At 35.5% G+C, this 22,260-nt stretch overlaps 1 protein-coding gene and 1 pseudogene across 2 annotated transcripts; one reads left to right on the top strand and one right to left on the bottom strand.

Moving 5' to 3' along the window:
* Nucleotides 1–14,532: 14,532 nt before the first annotated feature.
* On the top strand, nucleotides 14,533–15,709 carry LOC145037292 (prohibitin-3, mitochondrial pseudogene; annotated as a pseudogene). Its single transcript, XR_013678729.1, has 2 exons — nucleotides 14,533–15,449; nucleotides 15,526–15,709. The product of XR_013678729.1 is annotated as a prohibitin-3, mitochondrial pseudogene (transcript).
* Nucleotides 15,710–17,191: 1,482 nt separating this feature from the next.
* Nucleotides 17,192–19,960, bottom strand: LOC145037293 (glyceraldehyde-3-phosphate dehydrogenase, cytosolic). Its single transcript, XM_078985921.1, has 11 exons — nucleotides 19,753–19,960; nucleotides 19,542–19,642; nucleotides 18,914–19,029; nucleotides 18,732–18,831; nucleotides 18,487–18,633; nucleotides 18,342–18,402; nucleotides 18,150–18,247; nucleotides 17,897–18,039; nucleotides 17,725–17,808; nucleotides 17,532–17,621; nucleotides 17,192–17,429 (listed from the first exon to the last, which is right to left on the bottom strand). The coding sequence occupies exons 1-11, from the start codon at nucleotides 19,778–19,780 to the stop codon at nucleotides 17,387–17,389; spliced, it is 1,011 nt and encodes a 336-aa protein (XP_078842047.1). The 5' UTR covers nucleotides 19,781–19,960; the 3' UTR covers nucleotides 17,192–17,386.
* Nucleotides 19,961–22,260: the final 2,300 nt, after the last annotated feature.

Raw genomic sequence — 22,260 nt, 5'->3', positions numbered from 1 at the left:
ATTTTCACATATGCCTTGTGGATGAATTATTGTTTTGTTTGCCAAATGGATTCTCATATTTACCGGCATTGGTGCTGGTAAATTCAGCTTCTTAAAGAATGAATAGGGCATCAAATTAATGCTTGCACCTGAATCAGCCAATGCTCGTGTAGAAACTTCATTACCAAATTGGCACGGAATTACTATGTTACCCGGATCACCCTTCTTCTCAGGCAGCTCACTCATCAATATCTCCGCGACTTCAGCAAGATCTTTCCTAGCAGCAAAAAGGCCTTTAAGCAAGTTAAAGTATTTAGGAGTTTGGAGCATTGTGTCCACAAATGGCATATTGACTTGTAAAGCTTTAACATGCTCCATGAAGGTTCTATAGGCTTGAATTGTTTCTGAAGGCATGGCTTTGGTTAGGTATGGCAAAGGAGGATTGTATGGCTTCAGAAAACTGGCAATATCTTCATTCCCGACTGGACTCGTCGAGTCCATTATGGTGACTCGGCGAGTCTGATCGAGTTTTTTCGGTTCTGGTTTCTCTTCCTTTTCTGCCTTCTTCTTGGAGACTCTTAGTGTGTCTGTAAATTTTTCTTCACCGCTGGAGGTTATCACGCTCACGTTCTCATTTCTTGGATTGGGCTGGGTGTCGCTCGGAAGTTGGCCCGGTCTTCTTTCGTTTACTTGATGTGCAAGTTGGCCCAGCTGTTTCTCAATGTTGAGAATGGAAGTTTGCTGATTCCTCAACATGTTTCTGGTTTCTTGCATTGCCACATCATGATCATTATGTCTTTTCTCGGACGCGGTTATGAATCTTGTAAGTATATCTTCTAAATTCGCCTTCTTGTCCGTCACCGGTTCTTCCTTTTGATAATATCCCCTCTCCCTCTGTTTGTATTTCTCCTCCTTAGCCTTTTTATACTCTTCGTATGGGAGCCATTCCTTCTTCGGTTTCCTCCAGTCTTCATCGTATCTATCGCCGCTGGAATAGAATACTTGAGCCTTTTTATTTCCATTCTCGTCTCGATCACATTCCTTGGTAAGATGGGGACCGCCACAATTTTCACATCCAACTCTAATAGCATGGATCGTTTGATCCATTTTCGTCATTCTTCGGTCTAGGCTATCGAGTTTAGCTATCATCGCCGCCATACCATCGTTTACCAAGTTTACTGCTCCACGACTCACTTCATTCCTCGGGTTGTGGTATTCTCTAGAGTGCCTGGAGAATTCTTCAATTAACTCCTTTATTTCCGGAGGTGGCTTTCGGGTGAGTGGGCCTTGTGAATCGAGTAGTTGCCTTGTGGTGACATTTACTCCATCATAAAAGATAGAGACCTCTTGTTGGCTATTAAGATCGTGGTGGGGGCAATTTCGAAGTAGGCTCTTGTATCTTTCCCAAGCTTCATAAAGGGATTCGTCGGGTTGTTGCTCGAAGTTGGCAATGGCTTTCTTTAGCTTGGCTATCTTGGAAGGTGGGCAGAAGTGATCTATGAACTCTTCTTTCATTTTGGCCCATGTGGTAACTGATCCGGGAGGGAGTGACTTCAACCAATCCTTTGCAGCTCCTTTAAATGTGACAGGAAGCATGCGTACTAGCTGGATCTCGCGGGGCACATTAGGTACATTGAAGTAATCCGCCACATCATTTACTTCATCTAAGTGCTTATAAGCGTCTTCATGATCTCTCCCGTGAAAAGGTATCTCCTTGAGTTGAGCGAGAATATGGACCTTTAGTTCAAACGTAGCGGTAGCGGGGATTGCGGGTTGCACAAGTCCCGGGCCGGTGTCATCACGCATCCTTTTCTTCCACTCCCCCATGGGGATTTCGTCAATATTAGCCATAGCGGTGGCTAAGTCTTCTTCAAACTCGGATGTGTGCTCGCTTTCTTCTTCGGTCTCGTAGTCGGTGTCTTTTGGGATCGGATCTTCGGTTGTCAATGATGCACTGGATGCTCCTGATTTGCTGCTCCTTTTCTTGCTAAAAACGGATTTGAGGTTTTTGAGTGGTGAGTTCATTGAAGAAGCGGTTTCTCCAACGGTTTTGCCCTTGTTTCTTCTTAATGCGGTTTCTGGATCTTCAAGAGGGGGAACTAGAGGCGTAGCAGACCCTCGGGTCATGAACCAACTGCAAACAAAAACAAAACAAAACGCGTAAAAAAGAACAAAAATTTAAATCTGATTCAGCGTTGTACTCGCCGAGTCGGGGCGAATGCACTCGGCGAGTTCAAGTTAAAATCAGCGTTTTTTTTTTTTTTTTTTTTTTTTAACTAAAAACTTAAACAAAAATGAAACAGAAATTAACTTTGTATAAGATAAATCTTACACAAAGGATCGATTGAATTAGAATTTTAATGCTAATTTTAGAACCGTTTCCCCGGCAACGGCGCCAAAAACTTGATGTGTGTAAAACTCACTTAGTTTTAATCCTACTTTAATTATCAAATAACACACAAAAGGCAGTGAACCTATCAATTGTGGTATAGCTAAATAAGTAGGGTATCGAACACAGGGAACGGCAAATTAAAAAAAAAAAACTAATTCTATCTAAGTTGATTAAGCAAATAAGGGTTTTTTCTCTAGTTTTACAAGACTAGAAACTTACTAACTAAAACTAATGCAAGACTAGAAAAGAACAAATTAATTAGATTCAATAATGGGAAAGAAACTTCTGTTTAGTTCAACTCGGTTAACTTTATGGTTGATTTTAGGGTAATAGTGCAATGGATTAATTCTTTCGTTGGTTACCGATTCAAGTGATTAGGTTTGTGTTCACTACCCTAATCCTTAGCAAATTAACTAATTCAAACAGTGGGCAATTGCTTAATTTAATTATATTTACTAGGTTAATTATTCGGGTTAAGTTAGACTTGCAATAGCTAATTAATTCGTTATTCTTAATTAACCTCTTGTTTGATGGTCATCTTACAAGCTTGCACATGAGTTTACTCAATTTCCTTATTAATCCTAGTTTCATGTTCATCAATCCTAGACATATGGTATAGTAGTCACATATCATATGAGGTTGATAATCAATAGATGTTCATGCTAATCAATTATCTTCCTATTAACAGAAAATTAATTATCATTCATACACAAGGTTCTTTAGCAAGCTAAAATAACGATTAATCACCAATTTGGAATTAATCCTACCAATCAATCAAACCATATTGTCAACTTTGTATTCCCAAACAGAAGTCTAAAGAATTTAGTTCATAACTAAGGTAAATAACAGCAAACAAATAAGTTCAAGTTGCTTAATCATGTTGACAAAACAAAAGAATTAAGTACAATGGTGAAATTATGCCTTAATTACTCCCGGGATTGGATTCTAGCTTCCTTGGTCGACTTCTAGGGTTCTTCTGGCTTCTTATTCGCAGCTAAGCACTTCTGAAACTTCCCAGAATTCTCCCTTCTCGAATTGTAGAGTTATCTTTATATATGCGTTCCGACTCGTCGAGTCCCTCTCACATTCTTCGTAATCCGATAACTATCTTTACTTCTGAATGATTATCCTTCTGATTCCGCGACCGGACTCGTCGAGTCGAGGGGCAACTCGACGAGTAGAAGCCTTTTATGGGTGTTTTCTTTCTTCTTTCCCCTCTTGAGCTCCTAACCGCTTCTCTTGCTTCCTTTCGCTTCCAAGCTTCATCTTTGGACTGAAAAACATAATTTAACACTTTTAAGTACCTTTTGTCCATAATATGCAACAATTTAGCTAATATATGAATAAATAAACTACACTTAATACACACTAAATATGCACATATCAACTATTATGTTTCATTCATTTATGATTACACTCGTTATACATGGGTTTATTTTATGAAATGCAAGTTTGACTTTTTCACCATATATAGTGAATTCAGAGCTCTTGTCAAGACTCAACACTATGTTGTCATAAAATGTTTTCGGTGTGATTTGGGAGAAGAATTTACCTCCAATGAGTTTAAAAAATTATTGGCATCGGACGACACTATACATCAATCATCTTGTACAAACATTCCTTATAAGAATGGTGTTGCAGAAAGAAAATATCGATATCTCCTAGAACTGCTAGATCCTTACTACTTTCTACTCAAGTTCCCAATTAGTTTTTTTTTTTTTTTTTTTGGGGGGGGGGGGGGGGAGCTGCTCATACCGCCACTTATGTTATTAATCGCATTCCTATTGCATACACTTCGGGGAAGTCTCCTTATGAAATGTTTTTTGGAAAACTTCCAGATTATACTTCATTACGAGTGTTTCGATGTACATGTTTTGTCTTGAAGCCTCATGTAGAGAGAGAGGGAGAAAAGTTGTCTTCAAAATCATTTCTTTGTGATTTTTTGGGATATGGTATTGGTCAGAAAGGTTATCGGTGCTATGTGTAACGTCCATAAAATTCGATCCAATTTAAAACTTTTTAATTTATTCAAAACCATTCAGTCATTATAATTTGTTTTCAAAATAGTTTAAACATCAGAGTTCCCAGAAATCATAATCATCAATTGAGGAAGTGTACGGTCACGCCTTCGCCTTCCCGCGGCCATTTGTTGAACCAGAAACAATAAATTGAAAATTGTAAGCCCGAAAGCTTAGTGAGTTACCCCCAAAATACCAACATATACCACACAACAAAATATAATAAACATGTATAATGAGCCTTCAGCATGACTGGACCGCCTCCTCAGGGGCTACAACCTATCTGGACCGCTCCCGAGCCTTCGACATGACTGGACTGCTTCTTTAGGGCCTACCGCCTATCCAGACCGCTCATCGGGCCTTCGGCCTTACTGGACCGCCTCCTCAGGGCCTATACCCTATCCGGACCGCCCCGGGTATATTGGCCTACAACACAAAGCAGGACCGCCTCAACCCAACCCCCAAATAAACAATCATGTGCACATGGATAACATACAAATAATAGCATGCATATATAACAATCAAACCAATCTAACAGATCATATAGCATAGCAACATCCTATAACCAGGACACCGACCTAATCGGGTCACTAAGCATAAACATAACTCATCCTAACTACTAGGATGTAAACCAATAAACATATCATACCATAACCGGATGCGATCCATAAAGGGCCGACCTTGGTGCCTTAGACTCTGTTGATATAGTGAGGATAACTCACTTGGCACTGCTGAGGTCCCGCAGATAAAACTCCAGCTGCTGGTTGACAGATTCCCAAGCTATCAACATCAAACAATACCCAATTAATAATTGGGTTCCAATACATAATCACAAGTCCATGCTTGGGGTAAAAGGCTACTTTACCCCCAACCTAGCTTTTTACAAGCCTAAGGCCCAACTCACACTCCAAAGGCCCAAAAGTCAAGTAATGGGTCGAAACCTAACATATGGCCCAACTTTCCAAATTAGGCCTAGATCCCCACATGGTCTTACCTTAAGGCCCATCCATATATTCTAGTCTAAACTCTTGGTATTCCAATGACCCAATATCTCATAATCATCAAGGCCCAATTATGGCCTAATTTTCCAAATTGGGTTCGGGCCTTTCTAATGGCCATTCCTCAAGACCAATAAATTTCCTTAGTCCAAAACCTTGATTCCAAATGGCCCATGAAGGCCCACTGTAACCTAGCCCCAAGGAATGGCCTAATCTTGAAGCCCAAAGTACGAAGTCCAACTTCACTGAGTACGAATGGCGTACTTAGCAGTACGTTGCGCGTACTCGCTTAATGGCTTGTACACTATGCGTAATGGCTTATATGCCCAACGTACTTCCCTATCGATCCCATTTTTCCATCAAGCACTTAATGCTTTAAGCCATAAGTCCAAGCCACATATATGAGTCCCAAACTACGTCTAAACCCATAAAGTCAATAACTTGGTGACTTTGAATGCCCCAAAAGACCAAATCTCAAAGAATAACATTTTACTTCCATGGAAATGACTCAAATTTCAACATGGATGGTCTTAAACTCTAAAAGTACCAACTTTATGGACCTTAAACATCAGAAACACTAAGAGGGGCAACTCAAAGCTCCTGGAATGAAATCAAGACCACTAGATCTCATCTTTGGGGCCAAAATGGACTAAAACTCACAAGTAAGAGATCTAAGATATCAATGATCAAATTCAAAGTTTTATACCTTCTTCAAGCTGAAAATGAGTCCCAAAAGCCAGATCCATAAGCTTCCCCTTGATCCCCATCTTTGCACCAAGTTCCACCTTCTTGAAAATGGACCAAACACTCCAAGAATGGACTCCATATGCTCAAAATGCCACCAAGAGTGATTGAGGACGATTCATAGGGTTTAGAGGGGTGGAGGCTGAAGATATTAGGGTTAGGTTATGAGATAAGGTGTTTAAATAGGGTCCAAGACCCTAAAATAGGGTTCTGATCTGATTGGCGTACGCCCAACATACATTTGGTACGCCCAGCGTACTCCGAAGAACCATCGCGACCATTCTGGTCAGTATGCCCAACATACTCCAAGGTATGCCCAGCGTACCGCCTTCTTCACTAGTACGCCCGCGTACGCTTTGAGCACGCCCCGTGTACTCGGCTAAACCTAAAAACCATGAAACTTCCGAAGGCCATAACTTCTTCGTTATAATTCCGATTCCGACGATCCTTATATCCACGGAAAGGTAACGAGAATCCCTATACTTATATAATATCATAAATTTCTTAAAACCTTCCGAACAAAAAAATACATTTTTCATAAAAGCCTAACTGACACTTTACCAAAATACCCCTAGGCTCCAAAACACGAATCGAACACCTGGACCACTTCCAATACATCACCCGCACCCAAACGGGCCTAGAACCTACCTTTTCAAAAGCCCTAATCCTTATGATGACCGATGTTCGGGCCACAACCCCATACTAGGAGTCGATTTGGAACAGGGTATTACACTATGATCCTTCAAATTTGAAATTGTATGTCTCTCGCAATGTCACTTGTTTGGAGCATATTCCATTCTATAGCATTCCTGTTCAGTCACATGCTGCAACCCGAGAGGAGCTTCATACTATTGATCCGTTTAGCATTGACATTGATGATCTACCACATGTCACTGATCCACCACTTGTTGCTGATCCACCACTTGTCGTTGATCATCCACCTGCAGGTCTTCAAGACTCCCCTCCATCGAGGCATTATCGTAATAAGAAGTTCACAAAGCTTCCTGAATTTGTCTATTCCTCTTACTCACTAGTGTTTTCCTCCTTTATTGCTAATGTACATCATCTCTCTGAGCCAACATCCTACAAAGAGGCTATTTCTGATCCTCTTTGACAGACTGCTATACATGGGATCTGGTTCCGATTCCATCAGGAAAGCACATGATTGGTTGTCTTTGGGTATATAAAATCAAAATGAAGTATGATGGATCGGTTGAGCGTTATAAAGACAGATTTGTTGTGAAAGGGTATGCGCAAAAGTCTGGTATAGATTACGAGGAGACGTCTGCTCCTGTTGCAAAAATAACGACTGTTTGCACCTTGATTGCAGTTTCTTCCATTCCCCAATGGAAGATTTATCAGATGGTTGTCAAGAATGCTTTCTTGAATGGCGATCTTCATTAGGAAGTATACATGTCTCCTCCTCCTAGTATTGCTCACCAACCAGGTGAAGTTTGTCGACTTTGGAAGGCACTATATGGCCATAAACAATCCCGTCATGCTTGGTTTGAGAAAATATCTATCGTGTTACTTCGCTTGGTTTTCAACTAAGTAACCATGACTCGGATCTATTTATTCGATGTACGAATGCCGGTCGGATTATTCTTTCCTTATATATTGATGACATGATTATTACTAGTGATGATCATGATGGTATAGAGTCTTTAAAGCATGATTTGGCTCATTGTTTTGTTATGAAAGAATTGGGGTTTCTACGTTATTTCTTGGTGATTGAAGTTGCTCAGTCTCCAAAGGGTTATCTTTTATCTTAAATGAAGTATATTTCAGATTTGTTTAAACGTACACGGCTCATGGATAATTGGACAGTTGATACGCCTATAGAGAGTAATACAAGGTACTCTCCAACTGAAGGTGCTCATTATCAGATCCAAACCTTTATCGTACCATTGTAGGGAGTTTGGTTTACCTAACTGTCACTAGACTGAATATTGCTCATGCAGTTCATGTGGTTAGCCAGATTTTCACTGCTTCTACTATTGTTCATTGGGGAGTTGTTCTTCGTATTTTGAGACATTATGTGGTACTCAGTTCCACACTCTTTTGTTTCCATCTACACCCTCTCTTGAGCTGCGTGCCTATAGTGATGCAAATTAGGATAATGAGATTTATGATCGTAAGTCCAGTACTGGGTATTGTGTTTTTCTTGGAGATTCATTGCTATCATGGAAAAGCAAGAAACAAGATGTTGTTTCTCGATCTTCTACAAAATTCGAGTATTGAGCCATGGCTATCGCCACTTGTGAGATTGTTTGGTTGAGATGGCTTCTTGCAGATATGGGCATTCACATCTCTCATCATACCCCTTTGTATTGTGGCAACGAGAGTGCGATCATGATTGTCAAGAATTCACTGTTTCATGAGCGCACAAAGCACATTGAGATTGACTGTTATTTCACACGTCATCATCTCCAGAAGGGCACTATCTCCCTTCCTTATATTCATTCCTCTTTGCAAATTACTGATATTCTTACGAAGATGTTGATTGCTCATCGATTCCACTTTTTGTCTGACAAAATCTCAATTTTTATTGTTGTTGCATTGTGAGTTTGAGTGAGGATGTTAGCCTAATAAGATTTTAGGCTTTATCTTGTATTGGGTTTTATGATTGAGCCTTTTAGCTAGGATACCCTAATTAGCTAGTACATATATATTATGTCTTTCCTTTTCATTGTATTTGTACTTCTCTTTGATAATAATACGAAATCCTAGTCGTTATATGTCTTTCCCCTAGCTGTTATATGTCTTTTACTTGTTAGTTTTCACTCCAAGCCACTCCGAGTTGCTCTAAACCACTCCAAGTTGCTCTAAATCCCTTTTGGAAGATCCATTCCTTTGTCACTTGATCCGTTCCTTTTTCAGATGATCCAAATCCACATCATATGATATGTTCCTTTGTCACTTGCTCCATGAATCTCAAATGCTCCATTAAAATCTAAGTGCTCCTAATGCTCCATGAGAATGCTCTAAATGCTCGAGTCACATTTAACAAAATCAATCTCCACAACTCAACATAAACTAGTGTGGTTCATCATTTTTTCTATTTGTTTCTCTTTGGATGTTCAAGAATGGCCCATTGATCGTTGGTACCCCTCAAGACTGTGTTGTTTATTGATGCTTTCGATGATGGTGACTCACTACTAGCTGGGTGCTTACCACTTGGGCTAATCACTAATGACCCCATTAGTTGATATTTTCCTTCCACGTTATTTTCTTACTTGTTTTCTTCCTTTGCATTTTTGGTTGTTATATTTGTTACTATCTCCTAGTCTTCTACATTATTGCAGTTTTCCACTGTATCTCCTACTCTTGTGTATTATTGCAAGTTTTCCGCTAGTTTCTTCCAATCATAAAAACTTTGTTGTTCTAATAAATCTAATCAGAATTATATTCAATTGTGATTATTATAAAATTTTAAAACCTTTAAATATAATCTTAAATATTATAAATGAAGATTTGAAAGATGTAGCTTTCATATCTCTTGCTTTTGGCAACAATAATTCATGTAATAATTTCATTTCCAATTAGTTTCTTCAGATTATCCAACTTTTCCCCCCACTATGAAGAAGGTACTTGTAAAGCTACCTTTTCACATGGCTTGAGACACAAAAGGAAAGGCATGTCATGTTGTTCTCTCATGCGGTCATGCCTCTATCTTAACTAGTCCTCCCGATTGAATCTACTATAATAAATTTATTAAATTTATTAAGTAATAATATCATATCTCTTTTAACATATTGTAACTAAGAAAATTGATTACTTTGAAGATGTATATATAATAAATATAACATAGAAATCTCGCCATGTGTTTTTTTTATCGGCCTATTACAATATAAACATGCACTAATTAGTGTTATGTCATTATTATAGATTAATTATATGTAAACAGTGACGTTTAGTATTTGAAAATAGCTGGAGAGATGTCATTTATACATATGTAATGAGCCTATAACCAAGATGAGCATGAATTGATTCGATTACCGAGTAAATAAAGTAACGATGCATTACTATGTTTTGGTGATTTGTATTGTTGACGTTACGTATTATTTAATTTATTTATCTTTAAATAATCATGAGCTATGAATAATGACTCATGCAAAGTACGAACTGAGGACTTGTAGCGATGGAAAAATGAGAGGGGATAATGACTTGAAAGGGTAACGAATTTTCGATTTTTGTCACATTTAGTCACTAAATTTTTTTTCGTTATCTATTTGTCATTGAACTATTGAAAATGTTCACATTTTACCCTTATGACCGGCTGTTACTGGTCATAAGGGTAAAATGTGAACAGTTTCAATAGTTTAGTGGCAAATAGATAGCGAAAAAAAGTTTAGTGACTAAATGTGAACAAAATCGAAAGTTCGTTTCCCTCTAAAAAGTTCAATGACTAAATGTGAACAAACTTCCTATTGTATTATGTTTTAGCAAAATTATTTATTTTTGTTTAATTGTAGCAACATTTGTTGATGAAGAAATCTATGAAATAAAAAAACAAAATGCAACATTCGGATTTCCAGATATCATAATTTAAGTATTTTTCTTTTGAGTTAAGAAGAGAGACTCGACGAGTTGACGCCTCAACTCGTCGAGTAAGGTCGCAACTGATGACTCGGATTAATGAATGGACTCGACAAGTTGGTGAGGCGACTCGACGAGTCTGCGCTGTTGACAGAAACCCTAAATCTTTGGGCCCAAACCATATTTAAAGGCACTTATGGCCTTCAATTGCGACTACCTTTCCCATAAGTGAGAACCCTAGCGAGCTTGAGTGTGTAGAGTGAGAGGAAGAGCTATCTTAAGCTTTTTGGTGTGATAGATCTGGACCCTTCTAGGTTCAGAGAGTCGAGAATATGAAGCTATAGTAGAGTAAACCTTGGGGTTCGAAGTTAGGAAGCATTTATAGGATTTTTATGGTAGATATAGTTACTTTCATCTTACACATAGATATGAAGTATTTTATATAAATTACGTGTTATGTGTGCATATTATTTGAATACTTGTTGTCTATGCTGGATGAACGATTTTATACATGTTTTAAAAGATTTAAATGGTATATTTATTTTATATCTACAAATATATTGCGGATGAAACATGGGTAAATGAAATAGTTGGTGTGTGATGAAATAAAATGATGAGAGATATGTGATGATAGAAAGATGATGATAATTAGGTATATAGATGATGATGAATATGTGATTTAGGATGAAAGGAGATACCATAACCTTAACCAGCAATGTGGCGATGTAGTCATCTACCAAAGTATAGATGGCGACCACAGACTATTCTAGACAACCCAGTGGAAACACCAGCAGGCCCATAACCTGTATGTGATGAATTACGAGTTCAGGCGATGTTGTAACTACGTATTCATGCGATGATACTCTAACCCCTTATTATGAAGTATGAGTTCAGACGATTTTGTAACTACATATTCATGGGATGTCACAAATTTCGCATGCCAAACCAATGGTCATAATTCACATCGGTGAGAATGATTCATTTTTTTGTAAAACCAAAATCAGATTGGAAATTTTGATTTTTTATTTTGGAAAATGTCAAACCATTGGTTTTGTATTTCGGTTTTGGTTTTATTTTTTTTTTTATAAATATATTTTCAGGGTTTTTTTTTTTTTTTTTTTTTTTTTTTTTTTTTTTTTTTTTTATTTCATAGATTTCTTCATCAACAAATGTTGTTACAATTTAACAAAAATAAATAAATTGCTAAAACATAATACAAGAGGAAGTTTGTTCACATTTAGTCATTGAACTTTTTAGAGGGAAACCAACTTTCGATTTTGTTCATATTTAGTCACTAAACTTTTTTTCGTTATCTATTTGCCATTGAACTATTAAAATTGTTCACATTTTACCCTTATGATCGGCAACAGCCAGTCATAAGGGTAAAATGTGAGCAGTATCAATAGTTCAATGGCAAATGGATAACGAAAAAAAGTTTAGTGACTAAATGTGACAAAAGTCGAAAGTTCGTTATCCTTTCAAGTCATTATCCCAAAATGAGAGTATTTGTTTTTTTGATGCCATCGACACTTAAAAGGTATACTGTGAGTTTGTTGAGTACATCTTGTAACTCAGCACTAATTTATAAAGAGTGGGTACATGGTCTCAATTACATTTATGAAATACTTAATTAGAGGACGTGTGTATTATTTCTTTTTAATTTAATAAACTTAATAATAAAGGCAACAAGGAGTACCCACCCAACCATGCAGTAAGGTGTAGGGATGTCAACGGAAACAAACGGGACGGAGAGTGCATCCCCCACCCTTGCCTCCGAAATTTTCTCGTTCCCTGTCCCCACCCATGCCTGCGAAATGTTCATCCTTCTTACCCCCATCCGTCCCCAAATCCGTTTTATTACCCCCACCCTGTTCCCCCGCTTCCAATTGATTTTGGGATGTCTTTTTTTGGGCTAAAAGAAATTGTTTTTTATGCTAAGAAAATCTATTTTTTAGGTAACAAATAATTATTTATAGCATAATTTTACATGTTAAAAATAAAAAAGTTATGACATCTTAAAAACATTATACTAACAACTTAAAAACATGTTTTTTGATTAATTTTGGAAGTTCAAAATTATGTTACTTTTTATTATATTTATATAATTAATATATGTAAATATATGTGTAATTTATTAACGGGGTCCCCATGGAGGTTTCAGGACGGGATTTTATACCCCTGCCCCCACCCCCGAAAATAAAACGGAGGTTAACCTTGCCCCCGTCTCCATCCCCAATTTTTTTTTTAAAAATCTCCCAAACGGGACTGGACCCCTCTGCGGAAACTAGGTCCCACGAAACTTTTTAACATCCTTAGTAGGGTGGGGGTTGCATGACAGTCTGATAATGCAAGTAGATTGGGGAATACCATATCCTTCGCTCCAGTGACCGTGAAGGATTTGGGATTTTTTTGATTAATTTATCCATTCACTTTTTGAATGATAAATTATTTTTGTGATATATAATAAACAAAAATATTTATTATATTTTGTTTTTTAAAATCACATATAGAACTTTATAATATTTAACATCGTTTCCAACAAAATAAAATGATTAAAATTAGTCATTTTCAAAAAAGAAACTTCTTTAAAAGAACTTGTAATGTAATGGCAATGATAAATTGTTTTGGAAACCAATTACTTAGATAAATCGAATTCTATGATTGATAATGCATTACAATATTTATGGTGGGCATTGAACAAGTAAATGCATCAAACATATTTGTGACATGGGTTTATTTGAAATGCATATGTAACATTATATAAAAACTACAATCTTAAATATTACTAAAAGAGAAACTTTATGACATCATCTTAAATAATCTGGATCATTGATTGTATTTCAATCTTATTTTTTCCATCCTTAGATCAAATTGCTGACATCATCTTCCCCATATGGAATGTATTTAATTCCAATAAATGATTTTCAATCATCAATCAATAACTTACATTCGTTGAAATGGAGTTTATTTAATTCCAATAAAAACTTTCCATATTTTACATCTTGAATTTTCAGTTATGAAGATTTTAATATGATCAATTTTAAAAATATATTACTAACAAATCATTTCAAATAAGACCTTAATATCAACCATTAATATAAATCCATTTATATTAGTAAACCAGTAATATAAAATCTTTTTTTATTAGGAAATCATTTATACCGAAAAATCATATTCAAATCATCACATACATATACGATTCATCATTGAATCCGCGACTCACATTTATTTTCAATCGTTTCTTTTCTTCAAATTAAATCTATATAACATTTAGAAAAGAATCTCCATTGATGATATACTAAAATTAAATCTATATAACATTTAACATTTTATAAATTATATTACATAACTTTATTTGAATAAATGAAATAGTTGTTAATATTTAATGCAATAGAAAAAACGGTATATTGATTGTCAATATATGTTTAAATTAGTTAACATTATTATGCAATGAACGTCTAATTAAAATGCTTATAAATATATAAATATTATAACTATATAAGACGAGGAAAATCGTTCAACTAATAAAACAAAAAAATGATGCCTACAAAGAGATCTTTCAATGATTATATATATTTATCGTTTTCAATGTATTTTCTACATATTTCAATAATACCAATAACCATATATTTTTTTAATAATCATTATACGATATCTATAAACGATTATATGTTTTTTTTTTTTTTTATGTATTTCCCGCGTTTAACGCGGGCTATAATCTAGTATTCCCTAATTCAAAACTACACTTTTGAGTTTTGAATAATGCAATTGAGCCCGTTTGAATTGGGCCGGTTTCAATTGGGCCTGCATTTCCAAATTACTTGAACAACACACAAAGTTACCACTAAAACCCTCGATTAATTTCTGTCTAAAAGAAGACTAAAACCCTTGTGTTTCCATCTATCGATTTTCTGCAAATTCAGCCGGAAAAAATGGGAACCAATCCTTCCGCCATGTCGTTCCTCACCAATATAGCACGCGCCGCCTTCGGTCTAGGAACCGCTGTCACCGTCGTCAATTCCTCCCTCTACACCGTCGATGGCGGCCAACGCGCCGTTCTCTTCGATCGTTTCCGTGGAGTCATTGACGAGACAGTTGGGGAAGGCACTCATTTCCTTATTCCATGGCTTCAGACCCCGTACATCTTTGACATACGCACCAGGCCTCACACATTCTCATCGATATCCGGCACGAAAGATCTTCAAATGGTTAACCTAACTCTCCGTGTCCTCTCACGCCCCGAAGTCAACCGATTGCCGGCGATTTTTAAAACCCTAGGTCTCGAGTACGACGAGAAGGTTCTTCCGTCGATCGGAAACGAAGTTCTAAAGTCCGTCGTTGCTCAATTCAACGCGGATCAGCTTCTCACTGAGCGTCCACAGGTTTCGGCTTTGGTTCGTGATAGTTTGGTCCGCAGGGCTAAGGATTTCAATATCGTCCTTGACGACGTTGCGATCACTCACTTGTCTTACGGCGCTGAGTTCTCGAAGGCGGTGGAGCAGAAACAGGTGGCGCAGCAAGAGGCGGAGAGATCTAAGTTTGTGGTGGCGAAATCCGAGCAGGAACGACGGGCGGCGATTATTAGGGCTGAAGGTGAGAGTGAGTCTGCGAAATTGATTTCTGATGCCACTTCTGCTGCTGGAATGGGATTGATCGAGCTTAGGAGAATTGAAGCATCGAGGGAGATTTCTGCAACTTTGGCTAGGAGTAACAATGTCATGTATCTTCCAAACACAGGGAGCCAGATGCTTCTAGGGCTTAATCCTTCTCGCTAAACAGGTAAATTATTCCAACTTTGCTTCTTTTTAGTTTATTGTGTACATCTCCATGTTGAGTTTCTATCATTCTCTTGCAGATTTTAGCATATCTTTTCAAGACATTGTTGTGTCATCTTTTGAGAGAATAACCAAGGTGAATCACGAACTTTTTGCTGTTCTTTTTGATTGTTTTATGTTTACAGGCTGATGAAATTCATATAGAAATGATGTTATAATACAGTTCCTATTAGTAGTCAATGATCATTTTGAAATTTGAACTCCTTGGTTATTCTTCATTTGTTCAAAATGTGAAATTGGAAGACAATTTGCTTTCGTTAGTACACTATCCATCAATCAACATTGGTTTGCTTACATAAATCTTCTATCACCTTTGTAAGTTGTAATGTAACTGTGTCTGTGTTTACATAAATCTTCTCTCGTTTGATTGGCCTTGTCAGATTCCACTACGCAACTCAAACCGGATTCAAATGGAAAAAAAATTAACATATAGGAAATGTGTTGGATCGGATCAAAAACCAAACCGACATTTTTAATATGTTCATAAAAAATTACTTTTTTTTTTTTCGATATTAGTGCTCAAGTCTTAAAAACAAAAAACATTGGCATCATTGTTGTTGTGGTAGTCGTTTGTAAAATCATTGATTAGTTTAGTGATCAATGATAGCGATCGACTAAATGATATTGTGTAGTTGTTTGCTAAAGGTAAGGGGACCTACAATTCCATTCAGTTAATTCTTTCTCATGTGTTTGTTATTTGACTTAAGTAATTCTTTCCATGTCGTTGTCGCAAAAACCCAAACCATAATTAAAGTTTCAACTATGCCAACTTCTATTGTTGGGTTCAATCTGGGGCATAAGTAATAAATAGCATGAATACTTCTATAAATTATTTACAAATCTAGCTTTCGTGGTTTTATCATTTAGAAAATATAATATTTTTCATTTCAAACTCATTTAATTTTGAACATATTAAAAAAGGATTTGGTTAAGTACTAAACAACTTGTAGGATAATAAACTTCTAAATGAATAAGTAGTTGTATCTTGTATGTTTAAGAACTCTAAGGGATTTCAGTTGATTGTCTATTAAGTAACCAACGACTCTGGATATGGCATTACTCTATGACTTTTGACAAGGTGATTGCGAAATGTTTTTAAAGTATCTTTTGTTTCAAACTTTTGCATGTCGAATTCCATTAAGCATGTATGTCCCAATTTAGACCTAAGCAATGGGCATTTGCATTGTTACAAAACTTCATGTATCTGTCATATGAAACATTACTAGAACTATATATCACATAACACATTGCCAATGGAAAAAATATCTTTTAACAATTTCAATTTATTCTAAATTTTCAAAACCTTGAATCATTTCATTTTTAACAATTTTCCACACATTAATGCAATCAATCTTGTTTGAGTGTTGAACGACTTACATAACAATAACGAAGAATATCTTGGATGAGCTTCGTCAATCATGAGTTGTTAAAGAGGTTTTCTTCAATCATCCATCCTTTATCGAACCAAATTTTGATCGTAACTTCAAATTGTGCATTGATTTGACACTTTTTCTTGATCCATTTCAGAATTTTGTTTCTCAAAGATGGGTATAATAATATTTAACTTGAAAATATGTATTAAGGATAAAACGTAAGGAAGATGACTCCACATATTATCTTTTTGGGATTTACGTGTGAAGTGAAAGATTTAATTATTTTTTCTTAACAAAAAGGGTATAACTTTTTGAATATTGTTTATAATAGAGACACCAAAACAAAACCCCTGATTTTTACTCAAAATTGTGAAAAAGAACTCAAAAGAAGAGAGTTCATCGTTACATGACATGAAAACTCAAATTATTCCCTAAAAACTCCACAACAATGGAGCCAAATCAATCCCTCGCATATGCATTTCCAATCTCCAACTGCAACCCGACCCATCTAAGACTTGGACATATGACGGATCAAATCAACAACTCGGTTGCTACAAAACAAACAATTTTTCAAAAAAAAAAAAAAATATCAATTTTCATTTTTCAAAAATCAAATTATATAAAATAAAAAGTAAAAGCACCAAAAATCATACCTATATCCCCATTCATTATCATACCAAGACACAACCTTAACAAAGTTGTTGTTCAGTGCAATTCCAGCCTTCGCATCAAATATGCTCGACCTTTTTCCATTCACAACACACAGAGAAATCAGTCTAATCAACATTGGAAATGAAACTCTAACACTGCTAGTAAAATGACCAAAATGACCTTTTTCTTTTTTACCTTTGGTCGCCCACGAAGTCTGTCGACACAACATCATCCTCAGTGTAACCCAAGATTCCCTTCAAGCTTCCTTCAGCTTCGGCCCTAAAAATTTAAAGTTAAATAATTAATTACTTTACATCATTTGTAAATTTATTAAATTAAAAAAAAAATAGTAATTTTTTTTATTTACTTAATAGCAGCCTTGATTTCGTCATAGGAGGCAGGCTTTTCTAGCCTGGCAGTAAGATCAACCACTGACACATCGACAGTAGGAACACGGAAAGCCATGCCCGTAAGTTTTCCATTGAGCGCGGGAAGAACTTTTCCCACAGCCTTCAAAAAACAACAAAAATATTTATCAGTTTTCCTTTTTTAACTCAAGAGGAGAAATAAGGTTTAACTATTATAACTGATAAAAAAAATATGTTGAGATTTTGACATACCTTGGCAGCTCCAGTGCTGCTGGGAATGATGTTGAAAGAAGCAGCTCTTCCACCTCTCCAATCTTTCATTGATGGACCATCAACAGTCTTCTGGGTTGCTGAGTCATATTCATATACAAGACTATTTAAAAAAATAATAATAATAATAATAATTCAACATTATTCTATGTTATATAAAAAGTATACACTGACCTGTGATGGAGTGAACAGTGGTCATAAGGCCTTCAACAATACCAAATTTGTCATTAATAACCTGTTTAAAAAAGGTTTGAGGAGCAGTTTTTACATCAGGAACCAGAAGAATGTTGAAATTGTTTGACATTTTGACGGATTTGACCTTTGCAAGTGGAGCAAGACAGTTAGTTGTGCAGCTAGCATTAGAAACAATGGTGATGTCAGACTTGTATTCTTTCTCATTGACACCCATGACAAACATGGGAGCATTTGCACTTGGAGCAGAAATCACAACCTTCTTTGCACCTCCCTAATATGAAACCAAAGCAAACGTTGAGTAATTATATGGTTCACTTGTAGGAATTTAGGATTGAAAAGATTATGGAATGGATATTGAATAATATATGCCTTCAAATGAGCAGCAGCTTTGTCCTTATCAGTGAAAACACCAGTGGATTCAACGACATATTCAGCTCCAGCTTCACCCCATGGGATCTCTTCTGGGTTTCTGTAATCAATTGAGGAAGGTTAGGAATGTGATTTGGTGTTGTGTTAGGTGAGGTGTAAGGATGGAGAATGAGAAATGATACTTCATGCCAAAAACGGTGATAGGCTTTTCGCCAATGAGAAGAGTCTTGGAATCTTTGACTTTGACCTCGTGCTTTTTCCATGGGCCATGAACACTGTCGTATTTGAACATGTAAATCTGGAGAAATGATATTCACAAGAGTTATGATTCAATTATTCATCATCTTCACATTCTAAACTACATGCCTTGTTTAGCTTCCGCATCGTTTGATTGTAGCAATTATGGATTCTTTGGTTTCCAAAGTTAATTTGAATTAACATACCAAATCAAATGCTATCACTGAATGTTCTAGCGAAATAATGATACACAACCTCCATCAAAACTACAATCTCTTTATAAATGTTAAACGATTTACTTCTGAAACTGTAAAATCGAGTTATCAATTCAAAAACTGCGTTTGAATTTTCAAAATCAGAGGTTATCCGTTTACAGGATGTTCAAATGTATAATCCAGACCAGATTGCGATCGATAGTAAGTACAAATCAAAACCATATTATAATCAGGCGACCTTATAATCGAATAAACATTAAATCATCGGATCAAAAGGAAGATGAGCGATCAACTGCAAAATTCGAACAGCATAAAATAGAAACGAGCGAAAAATTTAGTACAGGATTGAGAAATGCACCATGTAATCGGTAGTGATGAAAGGATCATTAACGGCGACGAGTTCAACATCATCGCTCTGTAGAGCAACTCTGGCCACCAAACGGCCGATTCTTCCGAATCCTGATACGAAGCAAAACCAGAACGAATGAAAAAATTGCACGAAGACAAATCAAACAGTATCGATCAAAAGTAAATAAGCAATAGAGAACGTTTATCGATCAAAAACTAACCGTTGATTCCAATCTTAATCTTGGCCATGCTTACAGCTGATTCAGGAACTGAAAGAATGTAAGAAGAGAAACGTAGTAGTAATGGCAGAGATGGTGTTTTACAACGTAGGGCTAATGCTTAGGTACATATAGGAGGAGAATTCAGCGGCTGTTAACGATGGCAGTGAAAGGCGGAGCTGTGGATGTTTTGAAGCGAGTATAAACCGCGAACTTCGCTCCAGATGAAGACCACTCCTGCGTGTTTACCGAATATCGGAAACTTCAGATTACTCCCCCTGGTTATGTTGATAATACATTTAAGACCCTGAAATTATGTATGAAAGCATTTACACCCCTTGGAATACGTTCGTGAAAAAAAAATGTTACGTTATCTAATATAAAGACAGATTAAATGCAAAAGAGATTACTTTCATTCAGATTTTAAATACCTATTATTTTTATATAAGCATATTCATTAAATGTGTATACCAATGAAAGAGTTTGGGAAGCATATTCATTAAATGTGTATACCAATGAAAGAGTTTGGGATGCTGGTTTCCCCTATCTAAACCCCACAAGGCTACCCATTCGACCCGAAAATCCAACCCCAAATTATCTCAAAATTTTCGATATTCCGATTTTTTGGATTTACATTCATATAGTGATTTTGTAAAATTTAAGATATTTCTAAAATATGAAATCCAAAAATCTGATTTATTTTATATTTTATTTGTTATTAATTTCAAACACTTATATCTTATAATATCTATATTAATAACTAAAAATATCCATAACACCGTTACTTAAACCCCTTTATTACTATATTTGCCTTTGTATTGATCCATGCTGGTCATGATAATGAAGAATGAAAGTTTTCACACATGGTTTCTACATTAATTTGGAGTAAGATTAACACATTAATATTATCATATTTTATGACTATAAGTTGAAGATAATATGATAGAGGGCATGAAGCATCGTTTTTTTTTTTTTTTTTTTTTTTTCACATACACAAAATAGAAATGAATCAGTCGGAATGCATATCTTACATCATAATGAAATGATGAAAATTAATTTAGTTAGTCCAAAATAAACATGTTAAAACGAATCGTTGAAATCATCTTAGTTTGTAAAAAATATACATTAAGTTTCTAATTTCTTTTTTTTACATTCGGATTGTTTATACTGTTTGATTTTGTTGTATTTTTGGTCTCTTATAGACATAAAAAAAACCTATATTGCTATTTATATTTTTTTCATTTTCATTTTCTTTTATTATTTTGTTGTTATTTGTTAATAAAAGAAATATATGAATATACATAGGTCACACTATCACCACCACCTGTTAATGTCAGCCATCATTTACCATCAGAACCAAAATTTTAGAATAAAATGGAGTAAATAGATATTAATTTTTAGAACAAGAAATACTTAAAATTGAGGATAGGTTTTAAGGGTTAGTTAGTTGTGAACTTTTAGTGCAGTTAAAATATATTAATTCGGGGGTGGCGGTTGGGGCAAAATCCACCTGCCCCCTATAAGCTTCGTCACTAACACTAACATCCGGGGCATTGCCCATTGGACTCCATCAGGGTGATGCCCCTTAGAACCCGATCATAGGCACTTGTATTTGATCAAATGTTTTTGAGATTAATTTAGCTTATTCGGTGGTACATTCTGCATCTTCAAACTTGCATTATAGCTAAAGTTGAACTCAACTTATCTCTGAGTTAATAATAATTATACTGACACTGAAATGGCGATCATAATGTTCCCTACGATAATATCACAAATTTGAAATTTAACCAAACACTAAATGCTAAATTATTTATCTAATGTAAAAATCCACGAATTATAGTCTAAACCGACCACAAAATATATTAGAAATCATAACTCATGTATAAACCGAATTATAATGTTCCCTACGAATACATATTGGCCTATGATTACCGTATAACTCATGTATAATATCACAAATTTGAAATTTAACCAAACACTAAATGCTAAATTATTTATCTAATGTAAAAATCCACAAATTATAATCTAAACCGACCACAAAATATATTAGAAATCATAACTCTTCATCTCTTCTTAATTTTGTATGTCACAAGCCTCAAGGTAAACTTTTTTTTTTTTTTTTTTTTTTTTTTTTTTTTTTTTTTTTTTTTTTTAAATCAAATGCGTGAAATACAAATACAAAAAATAAGTAAGGATATAAAGTCTAATAACACATGTTAACTCAATAAACCAGATGTCAAAATTGATGACCAACATGCTCGACAAAAAATAAAATAAAGAAATGAAGAGTATTTTCTAGAATATGAGTTCAACACGTAACCAATTTCATAGATATTTTCCTTTATTGTAATATCCAAATTAAATGATTTTGTGACCAACTTTTAAAAGCTTTTATTGACATTGATCAGTTCGTTATGTTTACATATTCTGAGTGACGTTCGTATAAGCATATGAAATAATTAAAACAAATAAATGCAAAAAAAAAAATTTGAAAAACTTCAATCAACATAT

The sequence above is a fragment of the Lactuca saligna genome, chromosome 3 (genome assembly GCF_052625555.1).
Source record: "Lactuca saligna cultivar CGN05327 chromosome 3, ASM5262555v1, whole genome shotgun sequence".
Taxonomy (NCBI): Eukaryota; Viridiplantae; Streptophyta; class Magnoliopsida; order Asterales; family Asteraceae; genus Lactuca; species Lactuca saligna.
Note: the sequence above shows the minus strand (reverse complement) of the source record. Positions and strands in the feature narration are given on the sequence as shown.

Coding starts and splice junctions, on each gene's coding strand:
- LOC145037293 (XM_078985921.1), bottom strand. CDS start 19,780: ATGGCCAAGATTAAGATTGGAATCAACG. Junction 17,809..17,896: donor GAAATCAAGGCTGCTATTAA/GTAAATAAAAAA, acceptor TTAAATTTTTAG/GGCCGAAGCTGAAGGAAGCT. Junction 17,430..17,531: donor GATAATGAATGGGGATATAG/GTATGATTTTTG, acceptor TTTGTTTTGTAG/CAACCGAGTTGTTGATTTGA.